This window comes from Enhydra lutris, unplaced genomic scaffold (assembly GCF_002288905.1).
Source record: "Enhydra lutris kenyoni isolate GAN:26980312 unplaced genomic scaffold, ASM228890v2 scaffoldscaffold119, whole genome shotgun sequence".
In the NCBI taxonomy this organism is placed as follows: domain Eukaryota; kingdom Metazoa; phylum Chordata; class Mammalia; order Carnivora; family Mustelidae; genus Enhydra; species Enhydra lutris.
Genome location: NW_019154203.1, coordinates 814065 through 832586, shown reverse-complemented (window position 1 = coordinate 832586; position 18522 = coordinate 814065). Strand labels below are relative to the sequence as shown.

At 46.4% G+C, this 18522-nt stretch overlaps 1 protein-coding gene across 12 annotated transcripts in view; it reads left to right on the top strand.

Annotated features, from left to right (window-relative positions):
* LOC111139808 (HECT, UBA and WWE domain containing 1, E3 ubiquitin protein ligase) overlaps positions 1-18522 on the top strand; it is a 166528-nt gene that overhangs the window by 141532 nt on the left and 6474 nt on the right. For 6 of the 12 annotated variants that reach the window (XM_022492219.1, XM_022492210.1, XM_022492218.1 and 3 more), the window contains 21 exons: positions 150-283; positions 471-639; positions 1975-2203; positions 2849-3027; positions 3309-3398; positions 3549-3703; positions 4963-5008; positions 6528-6815; positions 7884-8175; positions 8373-8503; positions 9016-9230; positions 9307-9595; positions 9734-9836; positions 10613-11159; positions 12027-12630; positions 13330-13451; positions 13560-13716; positions 14931-15063; positions 15346-15548; positions 16151-16278; positions 17560-17656. In XM_022492219.1, coding sequence (XP_022347927.1) covers positions 150-283; positions 471-639; positions 1975-2203; positions 2849-3027; positions 3309-3398; positions 3549-3703; positions 4963-5008; positions 6528-6815; positions 7884-8175; positions 8373-8503; positions 9016-9230; positions 9307-9595; positions 9734-9836; positions 10613-11159; positions 12027-12630; positions 13330-13451; positions 13560-13716; positions 14931-15063; positions 15346-15548; positions 16151-16278; positions 17560-17656 — 4311 coding nt within the window. The remainder of the gene's footprint in view (positions 1-149; positions 284-470; positions 640-1974; positions 2204-2848; positions 3028-3308; positions 3399-3548; positions 3704-4962; positions 5009-6527; positions 6816-7883; positions 8176-8372; positions 8504-9015; positions 9231-9306; positions 9596-9733; positions 9837-10612; positions 11160-12026; positions 12631-13329; positions 13452-13559; positions 13717-14930; positions 15064-15345; positions 15549-16150; positions 16279-17559; positions 17657-18522) is intronic. The other 6 variants (XM_022492220.1, XM_022492214.1, XM_022492216.1 and 3 more) reach the window with 5 other exon arrangements.

Below are 18522 nucleotides of genomic sequence, written 5' to 3'. Positions count from 1 at the left end.
CTCACTAAGTCTGTATATCACCCCAGATCTGGTTCTTCCTCTCCTAGAGTCAGATACCCCATCGCCTTCCCACTCAGTCTGCCGGCCTGCACAGTAGCCTGTTTGCTAGCTACTCAGTATAGTCCTCCAATGTGCTCCCTTTGTTTTAGATTCCATGAATATCCTGGACCCTGAGGATGAGGAGGAGCACACTCAGGAAGAGGACAGCAGTGGCAGTAACGAGGATGAGGATGATAGTCAGGATGAAGAGGAGGAGGAGGAGGAAGATGAGGAAGATGATCAGGTGAGGGGGGACTGTGTTTGGGCTGGTTCAGACAACCTCTTCCATGGGAACACAGAGCTGGAGAAAACCAACAGTCTGGGTTGCTAGCCTCAGCGCCTCCCTCCCTCATGTGCAAATGTGGCCATGACACCAGACTTCAGAAAACCCTTATCTCCAGCAATTCTCCATCTCCTATTTTCCCCTTAAGGAGGATGATGAAGGTGAAGAGGGAGATGAAGACGATGACGACGATGGCTCTGAAATGGAATTGGATGAGGATTACCCTGATATGAACGCTTCTCCCTTGGTCCGATTTGAGCGCTTTGACCGGGAGGATGATCTCATCATTGAGTTTGACAACATGTTCTCCAGTGCTAGTAAGATACAGGGGCTCAGCTGGGTTTTACCTCTTGATTCGTATACCCTTCTCTAGGGTAAGCCAAGCAGTGAACCAGAGCAGCTATCAATCTGATACAGCACTTCTTTTCCTATGCTGACTTCCTGGGGCAAGGGATATCTGAATCCATCTCTCTCAATAAATGTGTACTTAGAAGAAGGAATTGTGAGAGGCTGCTTTTGTTCTCTCCACCTCAGTAAACAGGCAGCCATTTTAGAACCTGGACAACTTGATGATTTGCTTGAATTTTTTTTTTTTTAAGTGAGACCAAGGCTGACTGCATCAGGCACCCATGTGCATGCTACAGTGACAGGGCAATCAAAAATTCTTATGTCTGTAACACTGGATCTTGAGAGTTTGGATGAACACCTTTGAGCTTGGCATTGGGGAGTATATTTGAGCACATTCACTCTGGTCATCACGGATGCATCTTTTCGGAGGAGAGAGTGAATCTCTTCCCTTCTCCCCCATCAACAACAAAGTTCGCTTTTAGCATCTAGTTCTTAGAATCAAGCTGTCCTGAGAAGGCAGGTCTTGACCCCAAATCACAAGCATGATATAGCAGAAAATACTGAACTGTTCTGGTCTATTGTCTTGGCCAAGTAGTCTCTTACCTCTTTGAGCCTCAGTTTGTCACCTGTAAATGAAAAGTTCTAAAAGAAAAAAAAAATGGGTTGTATTACATAATTTTCAAGGTGCCTTCTATTCTGTGATTTTCTTTGCATTTTTGTGATTTCCATCAGTCTTCCTTTTGTTGAGCCTCCCTTCATTTAGCAAATTAAATATTTGAGGAGTGCCTACTGCTTCCTAGGTACTCAGGATACAGCAGTGAAAAAGAAAGCAGTCCTTTTCCATGAAAGGAGCTTATGGTCTATTAGGAATTATAAGTTAGGAGGCGTTACGTTGTAGTATGGTAAGAAAGCCCAGAGAAAAGGATTATTAAGCCAATCTGTAGAATCAGAGGAAGTGACATCTGGGCCAAGAACAAAAGAGCAGGTGAAGAAGGGGGATAGGAGTCCTCTAGGTGAAGGGAGTAGCATGTTTTTCAGGGGTCTAGAAGCATCACTGTGGCTATAGTGTGAAGAATGGATTGGGAGAAGGTACTATTTAGGAGGCTGTTGCTATATCTAGATAAGAGATTGTGGCATAAGCTATGGTAGTGTCAGTGATTATAAATGAGGTGTGGGAATGAGGGAGAAAGGACAAAGCTCAGGTTTCCGTGTGAGGAAGTAAGGCCCAGGAGACATGGTTCTGTTGGAACAACCATGGAAGAGATTTTTTTTGGCACTGACCCCTTTACATATTGTCCTTGCAGCAGACATCCCCCCATCCCCAGGAAATATCCCTACCACTCACCCACTGATGGTACGCCATGCAGACCACAGTTCTCTGACGTTGGGCAGTGGCTCTTCCACAACGCGTCTCACCCAGGGCATCGGGCGCAGTCAGAGGACCCTAAGGCAGCTGACGGCCAATACAGGCCATACCATTCACGTTCATTACCCTGGGAATCGCCAGCCCAACCCTCCTCTTATACTCCAGAGGTAAGTTATATTTGTCCCATTTCTTAGGATTGTATGTGCAGCTTTTTGGGGAGTACTAAATTATGTAACAGTCTTTTTGCTTAAGTGTCCTCCTATGCATACATTCAGCAATCAATGAAGCATCTCATGTGCCAAGCACTTAACGCTTTAAATATAGACAGGACAAGATTTCTGCTCTCAGTCTTAGAGTTTAGTGGAAGAAACAATATCAGAGTGCGAGAAAAGGACATAGGTGTCATAATGGTCAATGTACAGGCTACAGTGAGTACACAAGAGAGAGAGGGTACGGTGCATGGCATTATCAATGACACACACTCTGTCAGGAACTAATATCCAACCTCAGCCCAAATAAAGTTGGCAAGCTGATAGTTAGAAAAGTAACTAAGATTTATGCTTAGTGGGGCACCTGACTGGCTCACCCAGAGGAGCAGGCAGTTCTTGATCTTGGGGTCATGAGTTAGAGCCCCATGTTGGGTGTAGAGATTACTTAAATAAAAGTTAAAAAAAAAAAGATGTATGCTTAATATGGTCAGGTCCATAATAGTGTTAAGCATTTCCAAGAGGGTACAGAAAGGATCTCACAATAACAGATTGCAGGACCCCTATGAATTACAGTGACCATGGTACCCCACCATCACCCTACAGGTTGCTTGGTCCTTCTGCTGCTGCTGACATCCTTCAGCTGAGCAGCAGCCTTCCCCTACAAAGCCGTGGCCGAGCCCGCCTCCTGGTAGGCAATGATGATGTCCACATCATTGCCAGATCTGATGATGAACTGCTGGATGACTTCTTCCATGACCAGAGCACAGCTACCAGCCAAGCAGGCAAGTTTGTGTGGTGAAAGGAAGAGTACAGTTTTTTACATTCTTCTTTTTTCTTGCTGAGGGAAGGCAGAGCAATATCTGCCCTGCCTAAAGTAACCACATTTTATCGGATCCAGAACCACTTGATAGTTAGCCAAGGTCAGCAAAACCTTTACTATCTCTGGACACTTGTGATGTGCCAAATGTTGTGATAGACTTTGGGTCCTGTTAGAGAAATATGGCAATTTTGGGATCAGATGACATAGGACCAGGCCAAGAATCTCACTCTTCTGCCTCTACAGGGACCCTATCCAGCATCCCCACAGCCCTGACCCGCTGGACAGAGGAATGCAAAGTTCTCGATGCTGAGAGCATGCATGACTGTGTTTCAGGTATGTGACAGCTTGGTTATTTGGGCAGTAGTGAGCCTTCCACAGCTGGGAATGAGTGCGTGGGAATTGCTGCCCTCATTCTCTGGCCACAGGCTCTGCCTCTTGGCTACCTCCACTGAGCAACTTCTGATCTCTGCTTCTTTGATCCAGTTGTTAAAGTGCCCATTGTCAATCACCTGGAATTCCTGAGGGATGAGGAGCTGGAAGAGAGGCGGGAAAAACGCAGAAAACAACTGGCTGAGGAAGAAACAAAGATAACTGACAAGGGCAAAGAAGATAAGGAAAACAGGGATCAGAGTGCACAGGTGATTTTCAAGGGCCAGAAGGATTCATCTTTGGCTCTGTCATCCTTTATTTTCATATGGTTTTGGCATATACATAGCACCAGTGATTAAAGAATCCTGAGATGTTCACATTGAACCTGAGAAATGATTCCTTCCAGATACACCCTACATTCACATGGGGGTTTTTTTAGGGGAAAGAATTTCAAACCCTGAGGGAAAACTATTTCTCCAGTGTCTCTGCTGGGGAAAACTGGAGCAAGAACCAGAGTGGCTCCTAACTTACCAGTGACACTGTGTAGTCTCTACCTTCAGTGACTGCAACTAGACAAGAAGAATGATTTCAATTATGCCCATGCTCTTGGTGATTCAGTTGCAGTTCACTCAGTGGATTGACTGACCAAGTGTGGGGAGACCTTACTTACCAAGATGACCCCATTCCATCATTTGGATAAGTTAGGCTTAGGCTTCAGTCAGGAAATACTCGTGCCCTAAACCCCAGCACCACATGTCATTTTCTAAGGCTTGATTTTCAATTTGCAAAATCTCTAGCATGACTTTGGTTTAGAAAGAAGCTACCTATTTTGAAATTTCTGGGATGTTGAATAATACTGGCTTTAAAATATATGAAATATATAGAAATAAGAAATTAACTCAGCAGTTAGGATATCAGATTAAGGATTTTAAAAATATTCAGTTAGGATAACAAATTTGATACAACAAATGGATAGAAAATAAGTAAGCCTGACATATGATTTTAAAAGCTGGAGTGGACAGTTGGAGTGCCTGGGTGGCTCAGTCAGTTAAGCATCCAGCTCTTGGTTTTGTCTCAGGTCATAGGATGGAAGGTTCAGGGTGGAGTCTGCTTGTTCCTCTCCCTCCCACTTCTGTGCCCCTTCCTTCCCACTCAAGTGCTCTCTCTCTTCGTTCTCAAGTAGATGAATGAATAAAATCTTTAAAATCAAACAAAGCTGGAGTGAACAAAACGAGCCCAAGGAAGGGAAATACATAGTGATGAAACTTTAAGGAATTCTTGCTGGTCTCTTGGTTGTATTTAAGTCATGTTCTGTGCCAGGCACAGCCTCCTGGCTGTTTCCCCTTGTTCCCAAGCCATCTTTCAGCACAAGTATGTATTAGAGATATATTGCACTTTAAAATGCTCATCTTTCATCCAGGTTCTTGAACTCCTAGGTGGCTTATGTGGGCAGGGGTAGCTCTTACAGTTTTCTACTGTCTTACATGCTTACGGAAGTCCCACATTGGTCTGTCCCCTCTCTTTCCAGTGTACTGCATCTAAGACAAATGACTCCACTGAACAGAACCTCTCAGGTAACTTTTCCCCTTTTTCACGTTCCTGCTAATTGGTTGGTTCTTTTTCCTGACCCTTTCAAGTAGCTGGCCCAAAGTGGGCTGAAGATGAACACTGGTGCTCTGTGGGATGAGGTAGTAGATTGTATAGTTTTAGGGTCATACCCCATCTTGGAGATAACTATACAGTCTACTGTCTTTCCCACGGTGGTACACTTCCCCTCCGACGTGCTCTGTTCAGGGTCTCACTCTGATCATGCTGTGCTGCTTTCTGGCATGTGTAGCAAGGCCATGTGTCCTGTTGCCTTTGGTGACCACCGTGGTGTGGTGCTTCATGAGAATATCTGATGGCGGTGGTTCCCAAATGCCAGCCCTCTGTGGAAATGAACAAAATAAAGAGGGTTTAATGAGTTTTTCAGAAAGCTGAATTTATTCAATTTAAAGAACTGGTTTTTATAGAGATTATGTCCTTCCTAGTTCTTTGGTATCAAAATATTTTTATTAAGTGTTATCGACAGGATTCTTTCTTATTTGGCTAAACTAACCTACGTTTGGTAACCCTATGTTAGTCTCTTTCTATTTTTTCCTTTTTATATAAACTTTGTGAGTCTTCGGAATCTAAAAGTCTAGGGATGTTATCCTGAGCAATCTGTTTTTGGCATCTGTGGGCTAACTGGTATTACTACTATATGTTTTGTATTCCTCCTTCTAATCTTAATGTCAGCAGCTATTTCATGGTTCTGATAACTTGTCCATGTGGTATTATGTCTCCCCCACCCCTATTTCCTCAGAACTTTCTTCTGCTTCCCTATGCCTTCTGTCTCCTTTGGCATTTGAATTGCAAAATGAGATACTAAAGCCTACACAGTTTTTGGGTTTTTTTTCTCTAAACATTTAAAGTGGGTGGTAGGTGTCCTGGTGCCTTTAATCTAGCAAAAGGTCTTTGAAAAGGTCTATTACCAGGTAAAATGGCCTTTTGTCTGCTGCCCTTGCTAGAGGATTCTGCTCATGCCGGGGTGAGGTAGTAAGTTGTATTGTTGTGGGGTAGGGATTTTAGGCCCCAATTAGAAGATAACTATACAACTTACTACTTTCCCTGGTGTGGGCATATTCATACTTAGTCTTGGCACTGTTGCCTCCATCAGAGATACAGATGTTCCTGGGATAATCAGGACTCTTAAGGAAAGGGAGGTCGAAGGGGATAGGTGATATTTAGGGTGAGGCAAGTATCATCATAAAGTGACTTTGAACTCTTTCCCCTTCCACCCAGGGCATAGAAAGGATTTAATTCTTAGGATCTGTAAAGATTCAGATCTTCAGTTCTTGAGACTAAGATAACACTGTGCCTTAGGCCTCATCCTGGGTATACCAGATGAGCCACAAGCTGTTCCTAGGAACACTTGGGGGCAGGGTGGGAGGATATTCCTACATTACTGACTGGGGTGGGATACTTGTCAGGCCACATGTGCTGATTGAGTGGCTCCCTGGTTTCTTGGCTGATTGTCCCTTAACACCTGCATTATTATTCTTTCCGAGAAAGATGGGACTCCTATGCCTGACAGCTACCCAACAACCCCATCTTCAACTGATGCAGCTACATCTGAGTCCAAGGACACCCTTGTCACTCTGCAGCCTTCACAACAGCAACAAACACTCCCACCCCCACCAGCCTTGGGAGAGATTGCTCAAGAGCTGCAGTCCCCTGCTGGAGAAGGGGGTAGCTCTACGCAGCTATTGATGCCTGTAGAGTCAGAGGAATTGGGTCCCACAAGGCCAAGTGGAGAAGCAGAAACAACTCAGATGGAGTTGTCCCCAGCTCCTACTATAAGTGAGTAGAATTTCAAGGTTTGGGTGAGGAGTGAAGGGTGATTTAACAGGAGGGAAAATGGACATCTTTGGAGTTTTTTACTGTCCTTAAAGAAATAGTAGAAGTTCGGGTCCTCAGAGAGTAGAATCTTAGCTTGCATATTTTCTTTCTTAGCTAAAGTTGAGGTTTCTTCTCTGTGGACTCAAGTGATCATATATCTGAGTGTCGAATGATACAGGTATAATGCGAACAGTTTATTGAGGTGATCACTTTTCCTGGGCTATCATGGCAAGCCTGTTACTTCTTTAAAAGCAACCTTCCTGGGGCTCCTGACTGGCTCAGTCAGAAGAGCATGCAACAACTCTTGATCTCGTGGTTGTGAGTTTGAGCCCCACATTGGGGGTAGAAGTTACTTTTAAAAAATAGTAAATAAACATCCAAAACAGAAACAACCCTCCAAAGTAGGTAGTATTATCTCTGTGAATAAACTGAAACCCACATGAGATTATTAGCCCAAGACCATTCAATAAGTGATTGAGCTGAGAAAAATCCAGATCTGTTGTGTGACTTTAAAGCTTGCTCTCCTTCAGCATCCTTTAGGGATGGCAAGCACATCACCCACCCACCCCCCCACACACACACACATCTCTCCCATCCTGGCAAACACTGTTTATCTCATGGCACTATTTCCCACTGGTTTGCAGTAGGGCCTCAAAATTCTTCACAGCAGTGTTCCAACAGGGTAAATTGAGACCTGTTTGCTATTCCTGCTCTGCACCATGCTGCCTGTGATAGGCTCTGGAAAAACCTTAAGGCGTAGGAGTTTTTTATTTCAAGGACCCTTCTTTAGTTAAACAAAATCAACATGCATGTACAAGTGGTGCCTGCATGGAATCTGAAAGTGACAGACTCCCTTCCTTACCTGGGGTGCCTAGGGAAAGGTGTTTCACAGGCATACCAGGAACATCATGAGGAATTGAGCTGAGCTTTATAAAGCGTATGAGACTGAGGGGGAATGTCAGGCCAGCAAGACAGTAGAGAAGTGAGAAGTCTAATCTGGCTGCATCTTAATTCGGCCCCCTCTTCTAGGCAGAGATCTAACCTCTCCATGTGACTTCCTCCTAGCCTCTCTTTCCCCAGAGAGAGCTGAAGATTCTGATGCGCTGACAGCTGTCAGCAGTCAACTAGAAGGCTCTCCTATGGACACCAGTAGCCTGGCTTCCTGTACCCTGGAGGAGGCTGTGGGTGACACCTCAGCAGCTGGTAGTTCTGAGCAACCCACAGCAGGCAGCTCCACTCCAGGGGATGCCCCACCTGTTGTGACAGAAGTACAAGGCAGGGGCGATGCGTCAGGGGAACCTACCCAGCCCCCTGAGGACAGGTAAGCATTGTGTGAACAAGAGGAAACCAGAATATGCTGGTGGGTATTTCAAGCCACATGCATACTTGTTAACTCTTGCACATGCTTGGTGCACTGGGGAAATCATCCTGGCTTCTATGAGAGTGGGGTGTTATGGGAGTTTTTTATAAATGGGGAAACATTAATACCAAGAACAACCTGAAAATTATTTTCTTTAGCTCTCCCCCTGCATCCTCTGAGAGTTCTTCCACCAGAGATTCTGCTGTGGCCATTTCTGGAGCAGATTCCCGGGGAATCCTAGAAGAGCCACTCCCTTCAACAAGCAGTGAAGAAGAAGATCCCCTTGCAGGTGAGCTCCATGTGTGCTTAGGCCATCCTAGGGTTATGTAGGCTTCTAGGAGCCTTTGGCATGGAAATTCCCACCAGTTAAATGGTTCCATCCACATGGAAGGTGGCATACGTATGGGAGGAGGACCAGCAGTAAGGGGGTGCTGGTGCTGCGTGATGGAATGAGCCCAGGCTTTGGAGTCAAACAGATCTTAGCTCAGGTTACCCCCTCTGTAGTCACCTACCTTCAGAACTTGGAACCATTGCTTAACTTCTCTGATCCTTATCAGTACTAAGGGGGGTTGATAATAGCTACGTGGTAGGGTCTTGATGAAGATTAAGTGACAGCATACACGAAGACTGTGGCACATAATAAGAGCTTTTCTGAGCCTAGGGAAGGTGAATGGGCCCTCTTTGTGTCCTCTGTCCTTTGCATGCATTGAGGTTAAATAAGGCCATGGGTCTCTTTACTCCGAGTACATTTTAAGCGTTGGTAGAAATGGGAGTCCCTTCACATTTTGTGCCTCCCCTCAGGTATCAGTCTACCCGAAGGTGTAGACCCATCTTTTCTGGCTGCTCTGCCTGATGACATCCGCCGGGAAGTCCTGCAGAACCAGCTGGGTATCCGTCCACCAACTCGGACTGCCCCTTCAGCAAATAGTTCAGCTCCTGCAGTGGTGGGCAATCCTGGTGTGACTGAAGTGAGCCCTGAGTTCCTGGCTGCCCTGCCTCCAGCCATCCAGGAGGAAGTATGTGAGCAGGGAGCTGGTGGGGCTAGGCTGCCTAGCTATGGGTATGCCCCCATTGACTTCTTCTGCTCCGTAGGTGCTGGCACAGCAGAGAGCTGAGCAGCAGCGACGGGAACTGGCACAGAATGCCAGTTCAGACACCCCCATGGACCCTGTGACCTTCATCCAGACCCTGCCCTCAGACCTGCGCCGTAGTGTCCTGGAGGACATGGAGGACAGTGTGTTGGCTGTGATGCCACCTGACATTGCTGCTGAGGCTCAAGCCCTGAGGCGAGAGCAGGAAGCCCGGCAGCGACAACTCATGCATGAGCGGCTCTTTGGCCACAGCAGCACCTCTGCACTCTCTGCCATCCTCCGAAGCCCCGGTACAGAGGGAGGCAAGTGGGAGGGCTCTGAAATGTTTGGCTTTGGTCACATGAGGCTCTGTTGTTCCCCTTTTCTGTTATTGGACCCAGCTCACCAACTACCTCCCCAGTTTCAGTTTCCTTTTTCTTTCCTTCCAGCTTTCACCAGTCGCCTCAGTGGCAACCGTGGAGTCCAGTACACTCGCCTTGCTGTGCAGAGAGGTGGCACCTTCCAGATGGGGGGTAGCAGCAGCCATAACAGGTACCTTTTTTTTTTTTTTTTTTTTTTTTGACGTTGCCATACCACCTCTCACTTCTGTTGCTAGTCCAACTTCCTTAATTTATAGGTGGAGAGACTGGATTATCTCTCTAGGATATTGCTTTGAATGAGTAGGGGAGCCAGATCTTTGGACTCCCCCTTCAGAAAGCCACAGTTTTGGGGTGGTGTAGCTACCATAGACCATAATCACAAAGTAAGGCAGACTGGCAGCAGGTGCTAGCTATGGTTATAGAAAGGAAAGCCACTTGCCTAGAGCTTGTAACATCTAGGCTGTGGAAGAAGAAGAGTTCATTACTACCCAGGCTGAAGCAGACTGCACCCAACATGCCAAAATATAAAGGGAGTGATCAGTCCCAATGAGGCAGGCAAATCCCTGATAGGCTAGAGAAGGTAGGAAATAAGCATTATTGGTTTGTTTTTTTAGACCTTAAGTGCAGTCTGATTTCACCAATTGATAATATGGACACTGTATTGTAGGGCAAGTCACTTAACCTGTTTGAGCCTCTTGTTCATCATCTCAAAAATGGGCAGTTCTTTGGTCTTTTCAGCAGCCCCATACCAGCTGGTATGCATTATAGAGTATTTGGTACCCAGTAGATAAACAAGAGGGCAGCTTTTCTTACTGTTAAGAACACTTAGACTAGACACTCTTCCCTTATGCCTCCTTGGAAGTATGCAGCTCATTCCCCTTCCCTTGGCCTATACCTAATCCCCGAGCTCTAGCTGAAGTGTTACCTAGAAACCATGCTCTGTTCCAGGCCTTCTGGCAGTAATGTGGACACTCTCCTCCGCCTCCGAGGACGGCTCCTCCTGGACCATGAAGCCCTATCCTGTCTCCTGGTCCTGCTTTTCGTGGATGAGCCAAAGCTTAATACTAGCCGTCTACACCGAGTACTGAGAAATCTCTGCTACCATGCCCAGACCCGCCACTGGGTCATCCGCAGTCTGCTCTCCATTTTGCAGCGCAGCAGTGAGAGTGAGCTATGCATTGAAACACCGAAGCTCTCCTCAAGTGAGGAGAAGGGCAAAAAGTCAAGCAAAAGCTGTGGGTCAGGCAGCCATGAGAACCGACCGCTGGACCTGCTACACAAGATGGAGTCTAAGAGTTCCAACCAGCTTTCCTGGCTCTCAGTATCCATGGATGCAGCCCTAGGCTGCAGGACTAATATATTCCAGATCCAACGTTCAGGGGGTCGCAAACACACCGAGAAGCATGCAAGCAGTGGCTCCACCGTCCACATCCACCCCCAGGCTGCTCCTGTTGTCTGCAGACATGTTTTGGACACACTCATTCAATTGGCCAAGGTGAGGAGCTTGAACCCAACCGTTGGGGATGGAAGAGCAGGGGTCACAGCCATAACCTAGGTGAAATCTGAACTCTGAGAAAGCTAGCAGGTCTTTCTGCACTATTAATCCTGAGGCCCGTATTGTTTCTGGGAGTTATCCAGTAAATAATTTTGTGGGGTTCTTTCACTTTTTTATAAAGAGTGCGCTTTTTATAATTTTTATGCATTTGGTTATCAAAACAACTCAGTGGTCTGTATGATCCCCATTCTACAAATGAAGAAGCTAGGGTACAGAAATTTTTAATGGCTTTGTCATGTGGCTAGTAAGTGATGGACCTGGACCTAGAACCTGCTCCTTTTTTTAAAAAAGATGTTTTTATTTATTAGAGAGAGAGAGCACGAGTGGGGGAGGGGACAGGGAGGAGCAGGGAGCCTGATGTGGGGCTCGCTCCCAGGACTCTAGGATCATGACCTCAGCCGAAGACAGACACTTAACCAACTGAGCCACCCAGGTGCCCCTGTTCAGTCTTCTTTTTAATAATCATTGCTGCCATTTTGAAGGGCCTACCTTGTACCAGGCACTATGCAAAAATACATTATCTCCTTTAATCTCGGCAGTTTTTTGATAGAGCATGATTGTGCTCCCCATTTCTTAAGTACAGAGACAGATGCTCAGAGGTTAGCTAATCATCTCCCTACAAACCCCTTGTTTGCTTCTCTAGGCCACTTCACCATCAGTTAGATAAAACTCCTATGTGATCTTTCTCCCATGTCACCAAAGCTATTCAGAAGAATGGTGTGTCTAGGAATCAGTTGTCTCTCCTTATCAGGAAGAGTATTTTCTGTGTAGACCCTTAGACCAAGCCTGTCCTCCTTTTGCCGGCAGGTATTTCCCAGCCACTTTACACAGCAGCGGACCAAAGAAACAAACTGTGAGAGCGATCGGGAGAGGGGCAGTAAGCAGGCCTGCAGCCCATGCTCTTCACAGTCCACCAGCAGTGGCATTTGCACAGACTTCTGGGACTTATTGGTAAAACTGGACAACATGAATGTCAGCCGGAAAGGCAAGAACTCCGTGAAGTCAGTGCCAGTGAGCGCTGGTGGTGAGGGGGAAACCTCCCCATACAGCCTCGAGGCCTCTCCACTGGGGCAGCTCATGAACATGTTGTCACACCCAGTCATTCGCCGGAGCTCTCTCTTAACTGAGAAACTCCTCAGACTCCTTTCTCTCATCTCAATTGCTCTCCCAGAAAACAAAGTGTCGGAAACACAGGCTAATTCTGGCAGCAGTGCTTCTTCCACCACTGTTGCCACCTCAACCACATCTACCACCACTACCACTGCTGCCTCCAGCACGCCCACTCCCCCTGCTGCAACCACCCCTGTCACTTCTGCTCCAGCTCTGGTTGCTGCCACGGCTATATCCACCATTGCCGTAGCTGCTTCGACCACGGTGACTACCCCCACGACTGCTACCACTACTGTTTCAAGTAAGTGTGGATGTAGGCTGGGAGCTTTGGGGTATGGACACCCACCTCACCCTCCATTCCCTCATCCAGGTATTCTTCCCTAATGATAGCAGTCGGCTTGGTTTCTGTTTGCGAGAGCCAAATGTGTTCATTTTTGCCCTCCTCAGTCCCAGTTTTCTCTCTCCATCATTCTCTTCCCCACACTCATCCACTCACCCACACAGACACTCCTGAAGACCAGCGGGCATTCACTGAATGTGGCTTCCCTAGGCTAAGCACCAAAAGGAGGAGGAGAGAGAGAGAAAGTCCCTATTTTCAAAGAACTCCCAGCCTTTCCATCCTGTTTAGGGAACCAGTCTCAGGAAAAGGTTTAAGAGCCAGCAGGGTACCGTGTGAAAAAGGGTAGAATAGCCAGGCTATCCTAGGAAGTAAAAGGAATGAGCCCTATAGCAGACTGGTAAGAATTACTGGAAAAAAAGTTTTGAAGAGGGGGCTCCGATGGTAGGGAAACGATTGAGGAATGTTTGAGATTCTTTGTCACTTTAAAAGGTACAGTCATGAGAGTCCTTGACATCCCAAGTCATTTGGATTTAGCTTTGGTGGGTGGCTTTTCATTTGTACTACTTTACCATAGTGAAGCTCTGGACAGTTTAGTGATTGTCTGGTTCTGTCATGTGAGTTTTATTAGAGGCTTACAGTGTTCCATCTGATTCCTCAAAGCTTCTACAACTACTAAGGTCAGCAAATCTCCAGCAAAGATGGGTGATGGGGGCAGCAGCAGTGCAGACTTTAAGATGGTATCTTCTGGCCTCACTGAAAACCAGCTACAGCTCTCTGTGGAGGTGAGTCCAAGCTCTTCTGAATTCCTAAGATTGAGGGGAAAAAAGGTGGATGGGAATAGATAAAGTTTTGGTACTCAAGTTGAGGCTTTCCCTTTTTCTTTCCCCCAGGTGTTGACATCCCACTCTTGTTCTGAAGAAGGTCTAGAGGATGCAGCAAATGTGTTACTGCAGCTCTCTCGGGGGGACCCTGCGACCCGGGACACTGTTCTCAAGCTGCTACTGAATGGAGCTCGCCATCTGGGTTATACTCTTTGTAAACAGATAGGTAATAACCAGAGTAAAGCATCTTGTCTTTCTGAAGCTTTCCACTGAGGGGTCACCTCTTTATGGAAGCCTTCCCTGAATCCCCAGGTTGAATCAAACTCCTCTGTGCTTCTGTAGCACAGCCCCATCCTCTCCTCTGTTGCAGCACTGATAATACTGGGTTGTCATCTGTTTCCCTCTACTTATTTGTTCAGGGAGAACAGGGCTGGGCTTCTCTCTACATTCCCAGTGCTTGGCACATACCTTGTAATCAGTGCTTAGTAAAGGAAAATGAGTACATATAGGACCAGCAGTGCTCTTTTGCTTCTCCATTCTGGGCACTTATAAGAGCCCTATGATGAGCCTGCTAAGGCAGCTTCCCACCTCAGAGATACACCTGCACTTCACTTAGGCTCAAGAATCGAGAGTCCAAGTGGCAGATATCCTCTGCCTTTGTGCAGTTGTGAGGGTACAGAAGTTCTAAAAACACTTGTAAATTGTCTGGTTTCAGTCTCCCTTCTGTTGTTAATCAAGAAGAAAACTAAAACCCAGGGCGATAAACCGATTGAATTGAGGAGTAGAGCCAGATTTTCTTTAAGCATAGAGGGTCTCTTTGCTCTCTCCCACCCCCAACCCAATCATGGATCTCCCTAGATCTCAGCTACCTGCTTAGTTGTCTCCTTCTCACAAATGTGCCTGGAGCTGAGGTGATATGGGTATTGGTTAGACTGTATAACCCAGAGTATTTGTTACATGAGAACTATAAGGTTCTTCCAGAAGGAATTTGGCCAGTCTCTGACTTCCTTGAGTCCTACCATTCAATACCCCTGGACCAGGCAGTGTCCCACCTACTCTACTGCCATTATCTCCTAATATTCAAAACTGCCTTGTGAGGTTAGTCAGTGTTAGTCTCGTTATCAAGATAGATTAGTGAACTTGGAGAGGAGTTTAAGCAATTTGCTTGAGATCACCTCAGAAACCGATACTTTTCCCCCTCTGCACTGAGCTGCATTTTGTGTAGATTGAACAGATTGCTGAGGCAGGGTATATTGGTAGTCTCTGAATGGCTGATCCATGAACATACTTAGTAAGGTGAACAGCAGAATTCCTGTTCACTCCAGATTCTCTGCAGCTGAGCAAAGAAGATAGCCTGGGCAGGTTTCTTGGAAAAGTTTGGCTTTCAGCTCCTTCACTAGGGGAGTCTCTGAACACTTGCTGGCTCCTCTGCCTGACCAGGTACCCTTCTGGCTGAGTTACGGGAATACAACCTAGAACAGCAGCGACGAGCCCAGTGTGAGACCCTCTCTCCTGATGGCCTGCCTGAGGAGCAGCCACAGACCACCAAGCTAAAAGGCAAAATGCAGAGCAGGTGGGTGGTTGCCACCCATTTGGCTGTGGGGCTGGAATCTGGGGTATTCTAAAAGGTGGCTCTTGTTGGTTTCCTGGTGGTGGTGGTGGTGGTGTTGTTGTTTCCCCTCTTTGGGCAGATTTTCTTATCTGTCCTATACATGCTTTACCTTATTTTTTCCCACTTCGGGAATTTCCTTCTGAGATTCTTTAACCCTCTGGTTGACACCAAAAAGCCCTGCTCGCTCTGGATGTTTATGCTTTGATGCTGTCAGTATACGCAAGCCACCTCTACACCATCTAGGTTTGACATGGCTGAGAATGTGGTAATTGTGGCATCTCAGAAGCGACCTCTGGGTGGCCGGGAACTCCAGCTGCCTTCTATGTCCATGTTGACATCCAAGACGTCTACCCAGAAATTCTTCTTGAGGGTACTGCAGGTCATCATCCAGCTCCGGGACGACACACGCCGAGCTAACAAGAAAGCCAAGCAGACAGGCAGGCTAGGTATGAAACTGGAGTGTCCAGTTGAGGGGCAGGGTTGGTGGTGGCAAACTCAGAGTCCCTGGAGGGCAGGACTTAATGTCATGTTTCCATCCTGCTTAACCTTTTCAAAAAAGGAAGTGATGATCCTTTCCTAGGCTGTTGATGGCTGCGTTCTATATGTCACTCAAGCTCTCTGCATAGGAAATTCATTAGGGCAAGTGAGAATTAAGGGAGAGTGGAAATCCGGCAAAGAAACTGGGGGCAGCTCTTTTGTTGAGCAAGATTTAAGGCACTGAGTGTCTCCTTTCTGCTTCTTTGATCACTCCTGACTAAAACATTGCAGCCATGTTGCCTCAGCTATGGCCTGCCAAATCCTACCTCTTTTCCTCCTGTCCCACAGAACCCTCTCCACCTGCCACTATCCATCTGCCTAGCACCATGTTCCCTGCCCTTACTTGTAATGGTAGTTCTTAGTGCCTGGTGAAGAGCACTCTGAAGCTGCCTGAGCTGAAGCTCAAAGACTTCAGCAAGATGCCCTGTGGCAGCCCAGAAGATGGGAGAGAGAATATTGGGCATTCCCTCTTCTACTTTTTATATCTTGCCTTTTTTTTTCTTTCTCCCAGGTTCTTCCGGTTTAGGCTCAGCTAGCAGCATCCAGGCAGCTGTTCGGCAGCTGGAGGCTGAGGCTGATGCCATTATACAAATGGTACGTGAGGGTCAAAGGGCGCGGAGACAGCAACAAGCAGCAACGGTTAGCATGATGCCTGTGGCCCCTCATTCATTTGTCTCTCTCCCCTTCCCCACCACATTATCAGTGGGGTTTCACTGCCCTTACCTTGTATGCTTTTGCATTAAGTTTGCTGTATGAATGCTTCCGGACAACAGGGTTACTTTCTATTGATGTTTTCTCTACTGTTTGTTCATTGTTTTGGATTGATGTGATTTAAAGCTTGGCCATCATACCCCACTCCCAGCTATCCAGTCAACAGTGGCGCTTTTGCAAACTGCATAATGCTTAGTGTCTGGGTTCTGAGGGGGTGTGGGATAAAGGTTTTTCAGTCTCATGGAGTAATGCGAGTACGTCAGGAATCCTGCCCTTGTAATGCCCCCAGGCTTGGTATACATCCCATGCAGCCTCTTCTAGGCTATAGCTGGTCCATCTACCCTGGCCTCTGCTTCTGTTCTCCATACTCTCTTGGTACCAAGGCACCTAGGCACTTAGGCACTGTTAGAAAGAAACCTTCAGGTTCCTAGATAGCCAGCTCATTGTTGGGATCCCAGCACAGAGTGGCTACGGGAAAAGCCTAGCATCATGTCTATATGCTGTGGCACTCTCATTGTTTTCCTGTCCTTGCAACATGCAAGTCACCTTCCCAAGATCTGGGAAATAAAGGTATCCTGAGGCCTGGTTTTTCTTTGCATATTACTACTATTAACACAGTATGATTTCATTGAGCATGCTGAGAACATCGTAGAATTTGAGGGCTGTGACTCCCAACACAGTAGAAAGGGAAAACAACTATTATTCTGGAGTATTTTCTGCACCATCTTTCCCATACCCAAAAGGACAGATGTTGGCTTTGTGAATACTCCCACCCATCAAAGGTTGTCCCTTATTTCTCCTTTTCTGAGCAAACAGAAACAGAGAGCCAAACCTACAGTGTGCTCACCTGAGTTGTGTGTGTATGTGTGTGTGTAAGTGTAATCTGTTCTCAGAAGAAGTCTTCAGGTCTGGTGTCTAACTAGACATAACTAACTGGACATAGGTCTGGAGTACAGTGGAGGCACTGCAGGCATCCAGGGAGCTTTTTGGAAAAGTTTGCTAGCTCAGGGTGGAGGACGGCAAAGGAGGTGGGAAGGCCATTCTTTTGTTCTAGAAAGCTACAGAGTTTTTTGACCAGATAAAGGAAGCTTTATCTTCTAAGCTTTCCAAACTTAGGATATATGAGAATGGGCAGAGCCAGCCTCTAGCCTCTCCCTGAGGAAAGCAGAGTTGCACCCTTTTATGTGACTTTGTCTCCCTTTTATCCAGTCGGAGTCAAGCCAGTCGGAGGCCTCTGTCCGGAGGGAGGAGTCACCCATGGATGTGGACCAGCCATCTCCCAGTGCTCAGGATACTCAATCCATTGGTCAGTACTACTTCCTGTTTCCAGTACAGCAGAAGAGAAAGCCAGTCTGCTGCATCCCCTGTTCTCTATATACATAAGCTCAGTGTTTTCCAGTTTGTTCCAGTAAACGCTGGCTTTTGTAAATGTTAATAGGCATTTACCAACCAAGATCACGGACTGTCACCACCTCACCCTTTCTGGAGATTCATAGCATACACTACAATTCCTGTAGTAAAGAAACTGTGATGTGATAATGTTAGACATGGAGACAGCATATGTTTGAGTGGTGGCTCTGCCATTTACTAGCTCTGGGACATGAAGCAAACCTCTCTTAGCTTCAGTTTCCTTGTTTAAAATAGGGATGTTCATAGTTAAGATTGAACAAGTGAACACACACCCATATATATAGCACTTAAAACAGAACCTGGCACATGGTGGGTGCTATTAGTAGCAGCATTTCTCAAAAGTTAATTGTATGTAGAATACTTTCCAATGCCCTCTTAACACATTTCTGTGGAATAGGGTTGTCACAGGACATCCGTTTTTGAAATGCATTAAATCATTTAATAATCCATAGATTCTTTGAGAGCTAATGAGGCAGTGAGTAAACCAGCTCTTTCTATAGTAGTCACTGGCCACATGTGCCTGTTGAGCACTTAAAATGTGGCTTCTGCAGCTGTGGAACCAAAATTTTTATTAATTGTATTTGATTTAAATTTAAATGTCAGGTGGCTCCTTGGCACAATGGATAGCGCATTGGACTTCTAAATTTAAATGTCATCCGGTGTAGGACTGGAGCTTGCTTTCAGATATTGCTCAGTTATTACTTAGTAGCCAGTGGGCCAGTCCGCTTGATCTGGCATTGGAAATCTGGATTAATGGCCTGC